The sequence below is a fragment of the Plasmodium sp. gorilla clade G2 genome (genome assembly GCF_900097015.1).
Source record: "Plasmodium sp. gorilla clade G2 genome assembly, chromosome: 14".
Lineage (NCBI taxonomy): Eukaryota > Apicomplexa > Aconoidasida > Haemosporida > Plasmodiidae > Plasmodium > Plasmodium adleri (nom. inval.).
In genome coordinates this window covers 1,242,025-1,259,726 of record NC_041706.1, presented here as the reverse complement: position 1 = coordinate 1,259,726, position 17,702 = coordinate 1,242,025, and the positions used below count along the sequence as shown (strand labels likewise).

General features: G+C 19.2%; 1 protein-coding gene across 1 annotated transcript; it reads left to right on the top strand.

Annotated features, from left to right (window-relative positions):
- Positions 1-638: 638 nt before the first annotated feature.
- Positions 639-17,327, top strand: PADL01_1433400 (conserved Plasmodium membrane protein, unknown function; the record flags this gene model as incomplete). Its single annotated transcript, XM_028684609.1, has 1 exon — positions 639-17,327. One exon carries the CDS (start codon positions 639-641, stop codon positions 17,325-17,327), a length of 16,689 nt encoding a protein of 5,562 aa, XP_028540670.1.
- Between the last annotated feature and the right edge of the window lie 375 nt (positions 17,328-17,702).

Here is a 17,702-nt window from a genome sequence, read left to right as displayed (position 1 = left end):
ATATATTTTATTATTTTATTTTTTTCCTTAATTTTTCATTTCTTAAAATACCATTTAATAATCTCAAATTATATATATATATATTATTCATTTATTTATTATTTATATATATATATATAATTAATTTCTCATTTTTTATATTTTCCTCCTTGTTATTATTATTTATTTTTTTTTTTTAAGCATTGAAATTATATATATTATATTTTTTATAATAAATACATATATAAAATACATATATATATATAACCATTTTATTTTATATACATATATATATATTTATTATAATATTTTCATAATTTTTTTTATTTTCATAATTTTTTTTATTTTCATAATTTTTTTTATTTTCATATATTTTTATTTATTTTCATATATTTTTATTTTTTTTCATATATTTTTATTTATTTTCATATATTTTTATTTATTTTCATATATTTTTATTTATTTATTTTTATTTTTTTTTTTTTTTTTTTTGTCCTTGAACCTTAACCTATTTACTCTTATTATATTTCATCTTATCTTATTTTATGTGATCTTATCTGATGTAATATGTTATGGTCTTATAAAGATCTATAAATAAGAACCCCAAAAAACAAAAAAAAAAAAAAAAAAAAAAAAGGAAATAAATAAATAAAAAAAAAATGGAGTATATTCAACAAGTGGACGTAAATAAAGTGATTCATGGGTATGACCTGAACTTTACGTTCAATGATTTTTTAAGGAAGAAGAAAATGTATAATAAAAGAAATGTATATATAGAAAATTCTTTTAAAAAATTAAATAATCTAACTTTTGATAATGGAAATAATAAAGAAATTAAATTATTATTATCTTTCAAAGAAATATATAAATTAATGGTTGACATACAAAATAAAAACAAAACTTTTAATAATATAAAAGGAAATTATAGTAATAATAATAATAATAATAATATACATGAGATGAAAAAGAATTATTTTAATAATCTTAGTAGTTTTAATAAATATTTGTTATTTTTTCTTAAAAATGATATAATGGAAAATTCGTACAATATATCATCATATATTATATTAATATTAATTTTAATAAATTATCAAAAGAAAATATTTTATATTATAAATATATATTATAAAGATATAAATTTGCAATATAAAAAAAAAGAATGTTATCAAAAGGATTATTATTACAATAATAATTATTCCTTACCTTTTATAAAGAATATTGTCATATTAAAAAATAAATCAAATAAGGAAATTTCTCTTACTTCAAAAAATTTTAATTATAACTTAAAAATAAAGAAGAAATATATATATAAGAAAAAAAAAAAAAAGAGACCTACTAAAAATGTTTCGTTGTATATTAAAAAATTATTATTATTATATAAATGTAATTTGATTAATAAAAATGTATATTATATATGTGAAAATAATATTTTATATAATCAAAAAATTAATTATTTATATAATATTATAAAAAAAAAAGAAAATTTCTTTTTCAAAAATATTATATTACAAATATTATTTTGGGTCTATAAATTAAATAAACACAATATGGAAATCAAAAAAAATAAGAACAATCTACCGTTTCTTTTTACAAATATATTATATCATAGTAATAAAAATATATATTTATATAATAAATTATTATATATTCATTTTTGTTTAAAAAATTATTATCATTATAATGATTATTTCGATATGATGACAACTGAAAATATTTTTATGAACCTATGGAAATATATATATAATACAGATTATTATATAAAATCAACACAAGTGAATTCTTTAGAACATTTTTATCTATACGTATTTGATACAATATTAAAATTACAAATAAATATTCTAATTCAAATACAAATATATCAAATGTTAATAATACATTTTATATCAAAAATAATAACATTATGGATAATTAATATGATGAGAAATATAATAATATATCTTATTAATATTTTTAGAATAATAAACATATTTTATAGTACCATCTTTAATATTTTTGTCTTACACAAGAATATTATATTATTTGATCAATATGGAAAAAAATATAATGATAATAAAAAAATTGTAAATAATAAAAATTATTATATTAACAGAAGTTTTGTTTTATATGATATATATAAGTGTAAACAATATATAATAAAAAATTATAATAATATTAATCAGCATATTCATAAATTATATAATATCTTGGTTATGAAGTCAAAAAATATTTATATTACAAAATTATATATATATGTATGTGTATATATATATATTTTTAATAAGTTATATCATAGTTCATTACAAAGTATTATGATATATCAAAAAAATATATATCTTATATCACTTCATCGACTGTTTAAAAGTAATATAAATAATTGTTTTATAAAAACAATAATATTAATCTTATTATCATATTATAATTTAAATAATACAAATGTGTTACTATTATATGATTGTTATAAATATAATGTGCACAATAATTATTTGTTTATTTATTTGAATACATTAATAGTAGTAAGTATATTAAATTTATTATATATTTTTTATTATATATGTATTACTAAAATGTGTATTTATTTATATAAAGATTGTATTAATTCTTTTTTCTTATCATACATAGATATATTATATTTATATAAATATTATAATAATATAATAAATATACGTGATATTTCACGTTTGTCATATGTGATATATGTTGTTGTTTTATTAATACATATTATGATGTGTATAAAATATTTATATGATTTAATCAGAAGTATATCACTTGTTATGTTTTTTTTTGTGTTTATAAATACATCAGTGTCATATCCTAATAAGCAGATTATTGATATTATTACATATTATAATAATACATATAATTCTCTTTGTATATTTTATTTATTATTCATTCCTGCTATTTTTTATATGTATAAATATTTCTTCTTATTATTTATATATATATATTTTATAAATACAATAAAAATTTTTGTGAACTGTGTTACTTATATATTATTATATTTTATTGTGATTTTATCTTTTTATATGAACATCTATATATATTCCGTTAGAATATTATATGATTCATTTCTATCCAAAAATAAAAGTATGAATTACAAAACGAATAGAAGATACACACTGATTTATGATCATATTTTATATTCTTTAATGGGGGCAATAAATCTAATGCAATTAAATAATTTATATTTTCACGATTTAAGAATAAAGAGAAACTTCTTAGGATGTCATGTGCTCACACTGTTTATACATGAGATACATAAAAAGAAATATTATGCTGTGAATAATAATTATAATATAATAATAGTATTATTACTATTAATAGTAGGAAGACCCAATAGGAGAACACAAATAAAAAATAAACTTATTATTTATAATCTCCCTGTTATTACATTAAAAAAAAAATTTTCTAGAAAAATAAAAATATATACAAATATATATTCTTATGATAAATATTATAATACAAAATTGTATTGTTTTTTTATTTTGAAACAATCAAATAATAATGAGATAATAAATTATGTGCATAATGAGGAGAATAAGAATTATTATATGAATGACCAAATAAAATTTGTAAAAAATAAAAAATCATTTTTGCTACAAATATATAGTGATCCTAACTATTTTAAAAATAATAATATTAATAAAATGATAAATAATATATTTTATTTTTATAATATTAATTTAGAACATAGAATAAATAATGTGCAAAAATATGTCCTTGTAGATATGTCAATAGATAATAAGAAAAAAAATAAAAAAGATAAAGGAATAAATGAATATATTTATAATTATATATATAATTTATACTTAAGAGTATGTAATTTTATTTTAAATTTTATAACAAGAATAAAATATATATTAAACATAGTATTGTATACCTTTAAATTGTTAATATTGATAGAAAAAATATTTGTATATTATATCTTTAATTTGTTCATATATTATTATATGCGATTGAGATATATTTTTGTGTCATACAATATTATTTGTATGTATAAAGAGGAAATAGATTGGATATCAATGTGTCTATGTAATAACAACAAGAGGTATAAAGATAATGATAAAAAATATTTATTTAATAAAAGTATAAATGATCAAAAAGGAGAGAAAACTAAATTTGTAAGTTGTGCTACAAACAATGAGGAGAATAATAATGATAATAATCATGATAATAATAATAATGATAATAATAATAACAATAATAATAGTAGCAATAATAACAATAATCATAATCATAATAATAATAATAATAATAGTAGTAGCAATAATAACAATAATAGTAACGACCAAGGTGGAGATCAAAACGATGAAAATAATGATAAAGATAAAAAAGAAAATAATGATGATGGTAATGATAATAATATTGATAATGTGTTAGAAAATGATGAAGGGAAGAAAAAAAGAACGAGAAGGAAAAAAACAAGTGATAAAAGTAAAATAATAAATAAAATAAGTACTGGTAGGAGAGGTAGAAAATCTACAAGTATGTTGAATGCACATATTGATGCAAATAATATTTTAAATAATAATATGTATAATATAAATAATAGTAATTATATGAATAATATAAATAACTCTATTTTATTAAATAATAACATGCAAGAAAATTATATGAATGATAATAAATCATCAAATATACTTATGAATAATATCCCTAACAAAATGAATCTAAAAATGAATGGACAAATAAACAATGAAATTATAAATGATATGATTAATTATAATATGAATAATAACATGGGTAATCATATATCAAACCATATGAATAGTCAAATGGGCAATCAAATGAATAATAATATTTATATGAATAATCGATCCGGTATTGGTTACATGTCTAATTGTGTTAATCAGAATAATCATATCTCTCCTCATATGAATAATACAATAAATATACATAACAATAATAATAATAATAATAATAGTAATAATAATAGTGGTAGTAATAATAATAATAATAATAATAGTGGTAGTAATAGTATTAATAATACATTGCGTAATAATATGATGAAGAATAATAACTTGAATCAATTTAATAGGATGGTTAATAGTAATTCAATTAATATGAATAATTATAATATTCATTTAACCCATCAAAAGATAAACAGTAATAATAATAATAATATTAATAGTATTAATAATAATAATATTAATAGTATTAATAATAATAATAATAATAATAGTCTTAATTTGAATGGTAAATTGAATTATCAACAAATGAGTAATAAAATGCATGGTACTGTACCAATACCTATGAATGTTCATATGGGTGGTACATCCATAAATAATATAAGCCATATGAATAATATGAATAATATGAATAATATGAATAATATAAATAATATGAATAATATAAATAATATAAATAATATAAATAATATAAACAATATAAACAATATGAATAATATGAACAGTATTGGAAGTAGTAATAGGATGAGTACGAGCCCAATAAATCATCCCATGCAACATAAAAAGGGAGGTACACATATGAGCAATCAAATTGGAAATAATTCAGTAAATAAAATGTTAAGTAATCCTTTAAATGTAGATAATAAAATGAATGTAGTAAACAGAAAAAACAGCTGTACTGTTAATTTTAATATGAATAATGCAATGGTATCAAATATGAATAATTATATGAATTCTAATAATATGAATAGAAATTCTCTATCTAATAATATATGCAGTGGTGGTACTATAATGCCAAATGCAATAAATAAAGGAAAAATAAAAGATACAGCAATACATAACAACTCATTCAGAAATAATAATAATAATAATATGAACAATGTGAATGGTATGATGAATAATAGAATGTCTGAACAAAATATGATAGCCAATAATATGATAAAAAACGAAATGAGAAATAATAATTTAATGAATATGAAATTGGTTAATAGAAATCATCAACATATCAATATGAAATATGTAAGTGAAAAATATCCCATGAATACTAAAATGATTCAGAATAATAATATGATGACAAATAGAGATATTAATATAATAAATAATAATAGTAATAGTATTAATAATATGGGTTTTATAAATTATATGAATAAAAATAATTATTTGAATAAAAATATGAAAAATATAAAAACGGAAAATTATACATTTGATCATCACATATTGAATCATGATTCTTTAAGTGCTGTGGATACATATGATATACATAACATGAATAATAATATGAATAATAATATGAATAATATTAATAATATTAATAATATTAATAGTATGAACAATATGAGTAGTATTCATGCTGTGAACAGCAAACTTATATTAAACAAACAAGAGGATGATAATAAAACGTTACATCCAAATTATCTTAACAGTGAAAACGTTCAATCTAGCACTTATTATCATCAAACAAAAGAAGAAGAAATAAATACTTATAATAATACACATACTAGTACGACCACTAATATAAAAAAAAAACATAAGAATAGTTTGAAAAATTCGAAAGAAGATGATGTAAATAATAATCAAAATTTAAGAAGTATAAAAATTAACTGGAATAAATATGATAACTTATTTAAAAGAATTCCTCTAGAAAGAAATTATGAAGGATTTGTTTGTGAACAAGAAAATATAAAAGATGAAGATACTAATATTAATGAGAAAACATATTTGTTAGATAATAATGAAGATAAAGAAGATGATGCAATACATTGTGATTTATCAAATATAAATTTTAAAACATTTTTTAAGGATTATAATGATATATTAAATAAACTTAATTTAATAAAATTGAATGATAAAACAAACTTCAAAAATAATTGTTATTCTCATTTATATGAAGACATATTTTTGATCATTGAAAAGTTTTTAGATATTTCACACTTGAAGTATCATAATAATTTTACTCATACCAATTTTTATAATAATTGCTTAAAATATGCAATAAATCAGAACAGCGAAAATGCTAACTTAAATAATATTAAGGAAGAAATTGTGGACAATAAAAATAGTAATGAAGTAGATATTCATTTAACTGTTGAGAATAATGAAACAAATAAAGATGAACATAATAAAAATGATAATAATGAAAATAATAGTAAGAAAAATAAAAATAATGATCATAATAATAATGATATTAAATATCATATACTTAATCGTAAATCCCCTTTTTTTGATAGTGTATCTAAAAGTGCAAATAATGATATATTTTTTAAAACTCTCTCAAAAAAGAAAAAGGAGTTTAATCAATTATGTGAGAAAAATAATAATTTTGAATTTATACCACAAAATGAAAATCTAATACAAACAAATGAAAGTAATAATAATAATAATATGTATCCATCAAATGCTAGTTCTCAAACTATTTCCAAAAATAATACTTTAAAGAATAATATAATGAGTAGCCCTTCAAAAGATATTAATATTGAAAGCCCTTCTACATATGAGAATAATATTATAATAAATGGTAATAATAATAATAATAATATTAATATTATTAATAATAATAATAACCCATTTAGTGTTAAAAGAAGCTTGAGTGAATCAAAATTAATTTTTAATCAGAATGTTCTTATTGAACAGATATTATCAAAGAAATATCGAACTTTTTCCATAAATGAATTTCTAGATGTGGAATTGAATGATAATTTGAAAGAATTAGTTCGTGTCTATAAAAAGAATTTATGTTATAATATAAGAACATTTTTAAAAAAGAAAATTAAGCGTTCAAAAAAGATATATCATCAAAAGAGTTATTATGATACACTTAGTCATCTTTTTAGACATAGAATGACAAGAAAATTGTTCAAAAGAATAAAACGTAAATTTTTAAAGACAACAAAAAAAAGAATCAATAAAATGAAAAAGAAAAAATGTAAAAAAAATAAGAACAATCAAGTATTAAATAAACAAAATGATAATATTGAGGATAGTCACATTTTAGAAACAACTGATCACATTGATAAATCTGATACTAAAAATAAATCAACAGTTGATGAAAAAAATGAAATGGATGAATATCTAGATGAAGAGGAGAAACCACTTTTCTCATTTTGTTCAGGGAGTTCAAAAAAACAAAAGCATATGGATGATGATCATGATATTATTGAAAGTGGAATAATAAGAATTAAAGGAGAATTTTCTGAAGATAGTAATATTCTCCACAGTAGTAATATTACAAATAATTCTACACTCAAAGGGACAAAAATTATGACATCCAAAATGAATAAAGTTGATGAAGAAAAAGGAAATTCAAATATTTGTGATAACAATTATATTTCATATCAAGTTAAAATGGAAGAGGAGCAAAACAACCCCCTCAAGATTAATAACAATGATAATAATAATAATAATAATAATAATAATAATAAGGATAATAAGGATGATGAATGTTTATCGTTAGATGAAAGAAAATTATCTAATGGTTGTTTAGAAAGCGGTTCAAAAAAGGAATCCAACCACTTAGATATGTCAAATAATAATAATAGTAATGAATCCCCTTTTAATAGTAATTGTAGTAGTAATAGAACGTCAGGGAATTATGATATCAATGTATATATTGAAAAAGAGAGCATGAAAATAAAATATAGTATGACAAAAGATAAAGATACAGCAGAGGATGAAAAAAAAAATAAAAATAAAGAATATACACAAAGAAATGAAAAATTGTTTAAATATACTTTTTTGAATTTATCTCTTTATAGATATATGAAAAATATAGAAAATCAAAAAAATAAAAATACGTGTAATGAAATTAAAAAAAAAACAACAAAAAAAAAAACTAATGTAAAATATAAAACTAATGCAATTATTGATTTTGGTGAAAAAATTGTTTGGGTTTCTTTTGAATTTAAAAATTTACATATGTTAAAAAAAATAAAAAATAATTTCTTATGCTCAAATTATCTTAATAATATTCAAAATATAACAAAAGAACCAGAAGAGAAATTTGAAAAATATATTACAGATGAAATGAAAAAATATAAAAATGTAAAAATTAAGTTTTATAAATTCTTAACATATTATGATTTTGTTTTTTTAAAAAACAGATTAAATTTTATAAAAATTACATATAAGAATGATAATGATTATATGATACAAAGAGATGGGCAAGAAACTAAATCAAAAATGGATTTAAATAATGGATCGACAGATTGTTTGTTAAATGGATATAAAATGGACGAACATAATAATAATAATATAATTAATAATATAATTGATAATGATACAAATAAGGACATTAACCAAATGAATAATATATTAACCTTTAATGATAATAAAAAGAATGAAGATCGAATTGTATGTGATAACAATATTATAACATTAAAAAATAAAGAAAAGAAAGAATCAAAAGAGTTATTAAAAAGAAACAAATTATTGAATGATAATATATCTTTATATCCATTAATTGATAAAAAGAAATTAAATGCATACATAGACCTAAATTTAAATGTAGATGTAAAAAAAGAGGAATTAGAAAATGGAAGTGAAGAAAAATTAAATGACAAAGTATTAAGTTTTATTAATAAATATATATTTAAAGGTTTAAAAATTGATACTAAAAATGAGTACTCGAAAATGGGAATTTATGAAAATTATGATAAAATTAAAAATTTGTCATTAGAAATTGATAAATCTAATGACAGTGTTATTATTGATAATTTTTTATGGTATAATAATCCAGCTCTTTTTACTATTTTTGAGAAATATTATTTATTATTAAAAATGCAAAAATATATATTACAATATAAACATTATTCAAAAAATAATCTTAAGAAAAAAATTAGTTCTGAATCAAATTTTGAAATGTATTCGAGTTCCACATCTTTCAATTGTATATCTTTGAATAAACTAAAAGGGAAACGTAGATGCATAAGAGTGAAAACAGCCAAATTTGGAGAGGATGGTAGTTTAATACCAAAAAGTAATCGAAGGTCAAATGTAAGTTGTTCCAATGAATATGTTAATAATAATAATGACAGGAGGAAAAAAAAATCAATTAATAAGGACCTCACAGGTAATGATAATATTAAAAATGATAATATTAAAAATGATAATATTAATAATGATAATATTAATAATGATAATATTAATAATGATAATATTAAAAATGATAACAATATTGATAATAATAATAATAATGAAGATGCTCCTAGTAAAGGATTAGACAATAACAATGAAAATGCAACCACATTGATTGACGAATCACAAATGGGGGATGTAAATAATATAAAATCAGAACCTATTTTAGAAAAAAATGATGAAGAAGAAAAAAAAGCAAGTGAATGTATAACACAAGAGGAACACAAAGAGGATGAAAATATGGAATCCAATATAAACGAGAATATAAATGTGAACATAAATGTGAACATAAATGAAAACGTGAATAATTCTGTGCTGGTAAGCAAATTAAGTCAGGCTGATAAAAATGAAGAAAATGTGGATGAAGAAAAGAATTGCGAACATATAGAAAAGAAACAAAAGGAAGAACCAGAAGAAGATGAGGATGAAGAAGGTGATGGAGATGAAAATTCCGTTTCTTCAAGCAGCACAGTTAAACAACTTGACAATAATTTAAACACGAACGGAGAAGGAGAACAGAACATCAAAAAGGAATTACAAAAAGGTAGAAATACGAGACTGGGAAATAATAAAATAAATTCAAAAAAATATTGTTCATCACAAGGCACTACACCAAGAGATGAGATGTATTTTATGAATGATTCAGATGATGAAAACTTTAAGAAAAAAAGAGGAAGGAAAAAAGGAAAAAAACGAGGTAGAAAAAAGGGAGTAAGGAATAAAATCAAATTATTAAATGAAAGTATGGATTGTAAAAAGAATAAAGTATTATTTGAAGGATTAACAGAAGAAGGTAATACTAATGTATATAATAATAAATTAGGAAATAACATATTAACACAAGAAGGAGAAATATTAAATAATTCATTAACTGGAATTGATGAAAAAGAAAATGAATTATTATTAAATGAATTAGTTCCAATTGATAAAGATATAATAATAGATTTATTATGTGAAGAAGAGAAATTAATAGAAAGTTATATAAAAAATTCTCGTTTTGTTGATAAAAATTTGATTTGTTTATTAATATATATGAATAATATACAAAAGAAATTAAGTTCTATATGTAATAATTTATTGAAAAAGATAATGAAAGAAAATAAAATGCCTACAAGATTATGTGATAATATAGATAAAAGTAATGAAATTACATATAAATATGTTATGTTTGAAAGATGGAATCAATTAAGATATTCTTTATTTTATACTATTACTTCAATGAATTCATCTATACAATATAATCATAATAATAATGATAAAAATAATAAGAACCAAATAATAATGTATAATAAAAATATAAATATTAATTCTATATTTGATTTACATGAATATTCTTGTAAACATAAAAAATATAAAATTCCTCCTTTTGAGTATAGTGTTTTTCTTAAATATAAAATTTATAAAAAAAATAAAACAAACACAAAAAAAGATGATCTAAATGAAGATATAAATGATGATATAAAAGATTCTACAATTAAACATATAAGTCAGGATATAAACGATTCTTTACATGAAAAGCCTAAAGTAGATATAATTCAAAATTTGGAAGATAAAAAAAACAATTTTGCTAATGATGAAGAAAAATTTTGTGGTTTCTCAAATAATAATGATTTAAATATAACACCTGCATTTTCCTATTGTTGTATATGTTTTAATGATGATTATAATACTATGCAAGTAAATGATCAAAATGAAAATAACAATAATAATAATATTAATAATAATAATAATAATAATAATAATAACTCATCAAGAAATAATTCATTACAAAATATAACAAATGACAATAAAAATGAAAATACGAATAATAATAATATTAAAGGTGGAAATCAAGAAGATCAAGAAGGAAAAAATAAAATTAAGGAAAATAATATTTTACATTTTAAAGGTAATATTGAAAAAAATGAAAGAAAAGAAAATCAAAATAAAGATAATACAAAAAATGATACTACAACATATAACAATAATAATAATAATAATAATAATAATAATAATAATAAAAATAATAGTAATAGTAAGAGTGATTTATATGATTCGAGCAAAAATAAAAAGATTTCTAATTCTAGTAGTAGTAACGATATAGATATGACCCTCATTGAAAGAAATATAAAAAATACACATAACTTAATGTTAAAATGTAGTAGATGTTATATGCATGTTCATAAATTTTGTTATATATCTACAAAAAAGTCAGATGAAAATATTCTTAGTAATATACAAAATAGTGCATCTATTAATAGTAATGAATGGTTATGTCAAAGATGTGAATTTGAAAAAAAATCCTTGGGTAATAACTTTTTATATATTTTTGATACGAATATTAAATGTTATATATGTATAGAAAGAGGAGGAGCATTTATTCAAATAAAAAATAATATATTTGTTCATACTTTCTGTGCAACATTTTGTGTTCCTGATTTATTAGTTAATAATAATGTAAGTTTAGAAATTTTTAATGAATATTTACAATTGAATAATATGTCCTTATCACAAGAAATTTTTTCAGCATTTCAAAAAAAGAAAAGACAAAAAATCAATCAAAAAAAAAAACAGAACAAGGATTATTTATCTCTGAAAGATTCAAGCATCAAACAAATATATCATAATAATAGTACACATTGTTGTGATAACGAAAATGTTTATTTAAAAAAAATAAAAGAAAGTGACAAAGAAACAAATGAAAAAGATGATTCTATTGGTAATGATAAGATCCATAATGACATTCAAAATAATAATGGATGTGAAAATATAAAGGAGACACAAACATTGAAATGTAGTTTTTCAAGTAATATTAAAAAGGAAGAAAAAGGTGAAGAGCTAATAAAAAAGAAAAAAGAAAATAAGATCTATGATTTCTTTTCATTTATTAAAAAAGATGATAAGAAAAGAGGAAACGAAAGTACAAATGGTGTGGAAAATATACAAAAAAGAGTAAAAATAAATAATATGGATGAAAAAGAAAATGAAGACCATACAAATAATAATTTAAATGATAATAAAAATAGTAATACAAATAATAACGAAAAGGAAGATCCAAATAATGTTATATATGATTATAATAATAATAATAATAATGTGAATACAATGAAGTCATCTCAAAATGGTAATATTAAATATGATATAAATTTAGATGACTATGATAATAATTATACCTCTGAAGCTTCTTCTTCATCTGTTGTATCTAAATATTCAATTAATTCTATATCTACTTTGTCAGATAAAAATAATATGAAACTGTGTGATAAGGAGGGAAAAAAAGATAAAATAAAAATAGAAAATAATTCTAATAATATTAATAAATATATTAAAAAGGATTATATTCTAAACGGTTATTTGAATGAAGATATTCGATGTGATGTATGTTTAAAAAATAAAGGTATATTTATTAAATGTCATAATATGAGTTGTGGAACGTATATACATCCATTATGTGCTTATATGTGTGGTTTATATATAAAATGTAAAAATTCTAATAAGAAATTTTTAAAGTTTCAAAATAAAATTGATTATTGTTTTCCTAGAATATTTTTTTATGTAAAATGTATTTTCCATTCTATAAAAAAATACGGAGTTGTAAATATGTATGATCAAATAATTACAAGAAGAACAAAATATTTAAATAGAGATTTATATCCTAATATATATGAAAATAATAAAAAAGAAAGAAAACCTAAAAATTCCTTAAAATATAATAAAATACGTAATAGTAATAATAATAATTATTATAATCTTAATGTTAATAAAAAAAATGATATATATGAAATTTTGGCTTTTAATTTTAATCATTTAGATTCATATCAATATAATTTCTTTTTACTTCCAACGGTCGATTATATGAAAAATAATATATGTTTAGTATGTTTTACTTCTTATAAGAAAAAAGAATTAGTACATTGTAAATATTGTAATATGTGTGTTCATAAAACTTGTTATTTAGTAGATTCTTCATATTTAGAATATCAATTTTATAGAAAGAAGAAAAATATATGTACTCTTTTAGTTCATAATAAAGAACAAAAAATAACTAATCTCATATCGCAAGTTAAAACAAGAAAAGAATCTGTATTATCATTTTTATATGATCAGAATGTAGGAAGAATTAATAATTGTACTACTATAGATAATACAACAAGTTCTTATATCAATAATCAAAGTAATACTAGTCACGTTGCCCAATCAGAAGGTTTATTAATGTCACCACAATTTTATGAAAGAAAGAAAAACAAAAAAAATCATTCACTTGTAGGAAGTGTTGTATCAAATTCGTTAAATGAGAACCATGTGGATGATGATAAAATGAAAAGAAACAGAAATGGAAACAGTGATCATAACGAAGATCTATATGATAATGGACAGAATGATGACAGTTGTAACGATTCTGTTGTTAATAAGGAGGATAAGAATACAACTGCTCATAATAATAATAATAATAATAATAATAATAATGATGGTGATGATAATGAAGACATATTGGAGCAAAAATATAAAAGTGAAAAGGCTGATTGTGATAATAATAATAATAATAATAATAATAAGGATGAATCGATTATTAAACCTTGTGGTGATAAAAATACAAACGGAAGTTACGACATGCAGAAATTATCAAATAAAAACGATTCATATGATAATTTGTTAAACGATAATGAAAATATTGCATTGGATATTGATGATAATATGAAATATAGAAAGGACTTAGAAGAGTCGGAAATATTTAAAGAATTAATGCATAACGAAATTAATAATTGTTTATTTACCAGAGAAAATGAAGAAAAAGTAAATTTTATTAATAAATTAAGAGATTTTTTTAGAAATGATAAAAGTTATGAATCATTAAAAAATTGTGGAAATGAAGAAGAAAAATGCGTAACAGATATAGATGATATATATGAGAAGAAATTATTTGTTTGTGATTTATGTGCTAATAATTATAACTATGAAAATGTGAATTGTATATTATGTAGTAGAAAAGGTGGTGCATTAAAAATGGTAAAAATAAATGATTATATTAAAATAGATAAGAATAAAAATAAAAAAAATAGTTTTATGAAAAATGAAAGAGATTATGTATTTGTTCATATGCAATGTGCGTTGTATACACCTCAAATTTTTATTCAGGATATAAATGAAGATTATTATCAAATATATAATTATGATAATATTAATATAAATAATTTAAATGAAAAAGAATTAATGAAACAAAAACATTATGAATCAGATACAGAATTACAATATTTAAATGAAGAATATAATCAAGATGAAAAACAAAGTTTATTAAATGAATTCTATTATAAACAATCATGTAATAATATAGGACAAATGAAAAATATAAAAAAAATTATTGATAAGAGAAATTCTGTTCCAATAAGAAACACATATAAATTATATGATCCTAATGAATATGAGCAAATTGATCCCCTTGACAATATAAACAATAATAATAATAATATATGTGATAATAATATTTATAAAAAAGTTTTTTTCAATTTTAAAAGGAAAAAACAAGATAATAAAATAAATGATCTTAATAATGATCAAGAAAAAAATAAAAATAAAACTGAATTAAATTTTGGAAATAATAATGAAATAAATCAAAATGATAAAGATGATAAAAATGGTGATAACGAAATGTATAATATACAAAATAATGATCAATCAAAAAAATGTAATTATGATGACATTTCAGAAAATATTCAAGGTAATGATGCAACAAGCTCAGTTGGATTCATTCCTGATGATGATTTATATGAGAAAGCAAACAAAACATTAAATAACAATTTGGATATAAAAAAAGAAGAATCTAGTTTTGAACACAAAATAATAAATGTTAATAGTTATAACAAATGGAAGAGTGGAAGATTTTCTCTATGTAACAATATTTCATTCAATAATAATATGAAAATTAATAAAAGAGGAACAATAGGAACAACTACAGGCATTAGTGGATATCATGGAAATAATTTAAATATAAATAAATTTATAAATAAAAGGTTAAAGAAAAATAAAGAATATATATCATCAACATATAATGATAATAAAAATAATAGTAAGAATTTAAATAGTATAAATAAAAAAGTATTATATGGTAAAAGAAATACGAATTTATATTATTATAATTTGAACCGAAAAAAAAATAATTATAAAATAATAATAAAAGATAGAATAAAAAAATATTTAAATAAAAATACATGTTATATATGTAATTTATCATATGGATATACACAAAAATGTGTAGAAAATACATGTACACATTATTTTCATATATCATGTGCACGTATACATAAATTATTTTTTGAATTCGATTATAACTTTTTAAAAACACATCCAGATGTTACTACAACGGATTCATCTAAAATACCTAATTCTATCATTTTTTGTGAAGATCATTCAAAAATAAGAAGACGTGTAAAACCATCCATAAAATTATTTTCGAAGTTGAGATCATTTTTAGAACTTGCTCGTATTATAGTAGATCAAATGAAAAAAAGAGAGGATATAAAGAATTCATGGATAACTGATAAATATAAAAATGCTTTATATAGTAATGATATGTTATATGATGAAGAAAATGATATCACTTCATCAGTCCTCTATAATGATGATAATAATATGGAAAGTTTTAACTTACAGAATGATAGTAATTATTATAATTATGATAATGATGATAATTATGATGATGATATTGATAATGATAATAATAATAATAATGAAGATTATGAATATGATGAAAATGATCCTTATTATGAACACAAATACACATATACCTTAACACAGGATCATTATAATAATCATGATGTATCTTTAATACGAAATAATAAAAGAAGAAATAGACGTTCCTTTAATAATACTAAAAACGATCATTTAAAAAATGAACAGAACATAAATTCTACTAATGATATATCCTCTCTTAGTATGAGGAAGAAATCACAAAATCTAATATTTCTTCCAAATAATAATGATAAAGACAAACTATCCTTTTTGGAATCAAACGAAGGAGCTGAAATTAATAATGATCAACATGAAAAAGAAAATCATTGTATAAATTTTAAAACTGAACAAGAAAGTCTCAATGAAAATAATCAAGAAAATGAAGAAATCAAAGAAAAAGAACCTAATACTTTTTATAATTCGGTTCTAGATGATTATGTAAAAGGAGAGGATTACAAGAATGAAAATAATGACAACATTAGTATAGCAAATACGAAAGGAGAAAATAATGATAATAATGATGATGATGATAATAATAATGATGATAATAATAATGATGATGATAATAATAATGATGATAATAATGATGATGATAATAATAATGATGATAATAATGATGATGATATTTAGGATTTGAATTTCCTTTATATTGTATAAAAATATCCAAAAAATAATTATTACAAAGTAACCATATTCATATATATACATTCTTATTTTTATTTATATAATATAATTTTATTTTTTATTATATATATATATATATATATATATTTTTTTTTTTTTATAAAAAATATAATTTTTTCATGAATTTTTTTTAAAATATAATAATTTAAACATATATTAAAAAAGTTTAATAATAAATATTATATATATGTAAATAATTATATACATATATTATTACCTAAAACACACAAAAAAAAAAAAAAATTAAATATACCATTAAAAGAATATATATGTACATATATAAAAATATATGTATGCACTTTAAAAAATGTATCATTTAAT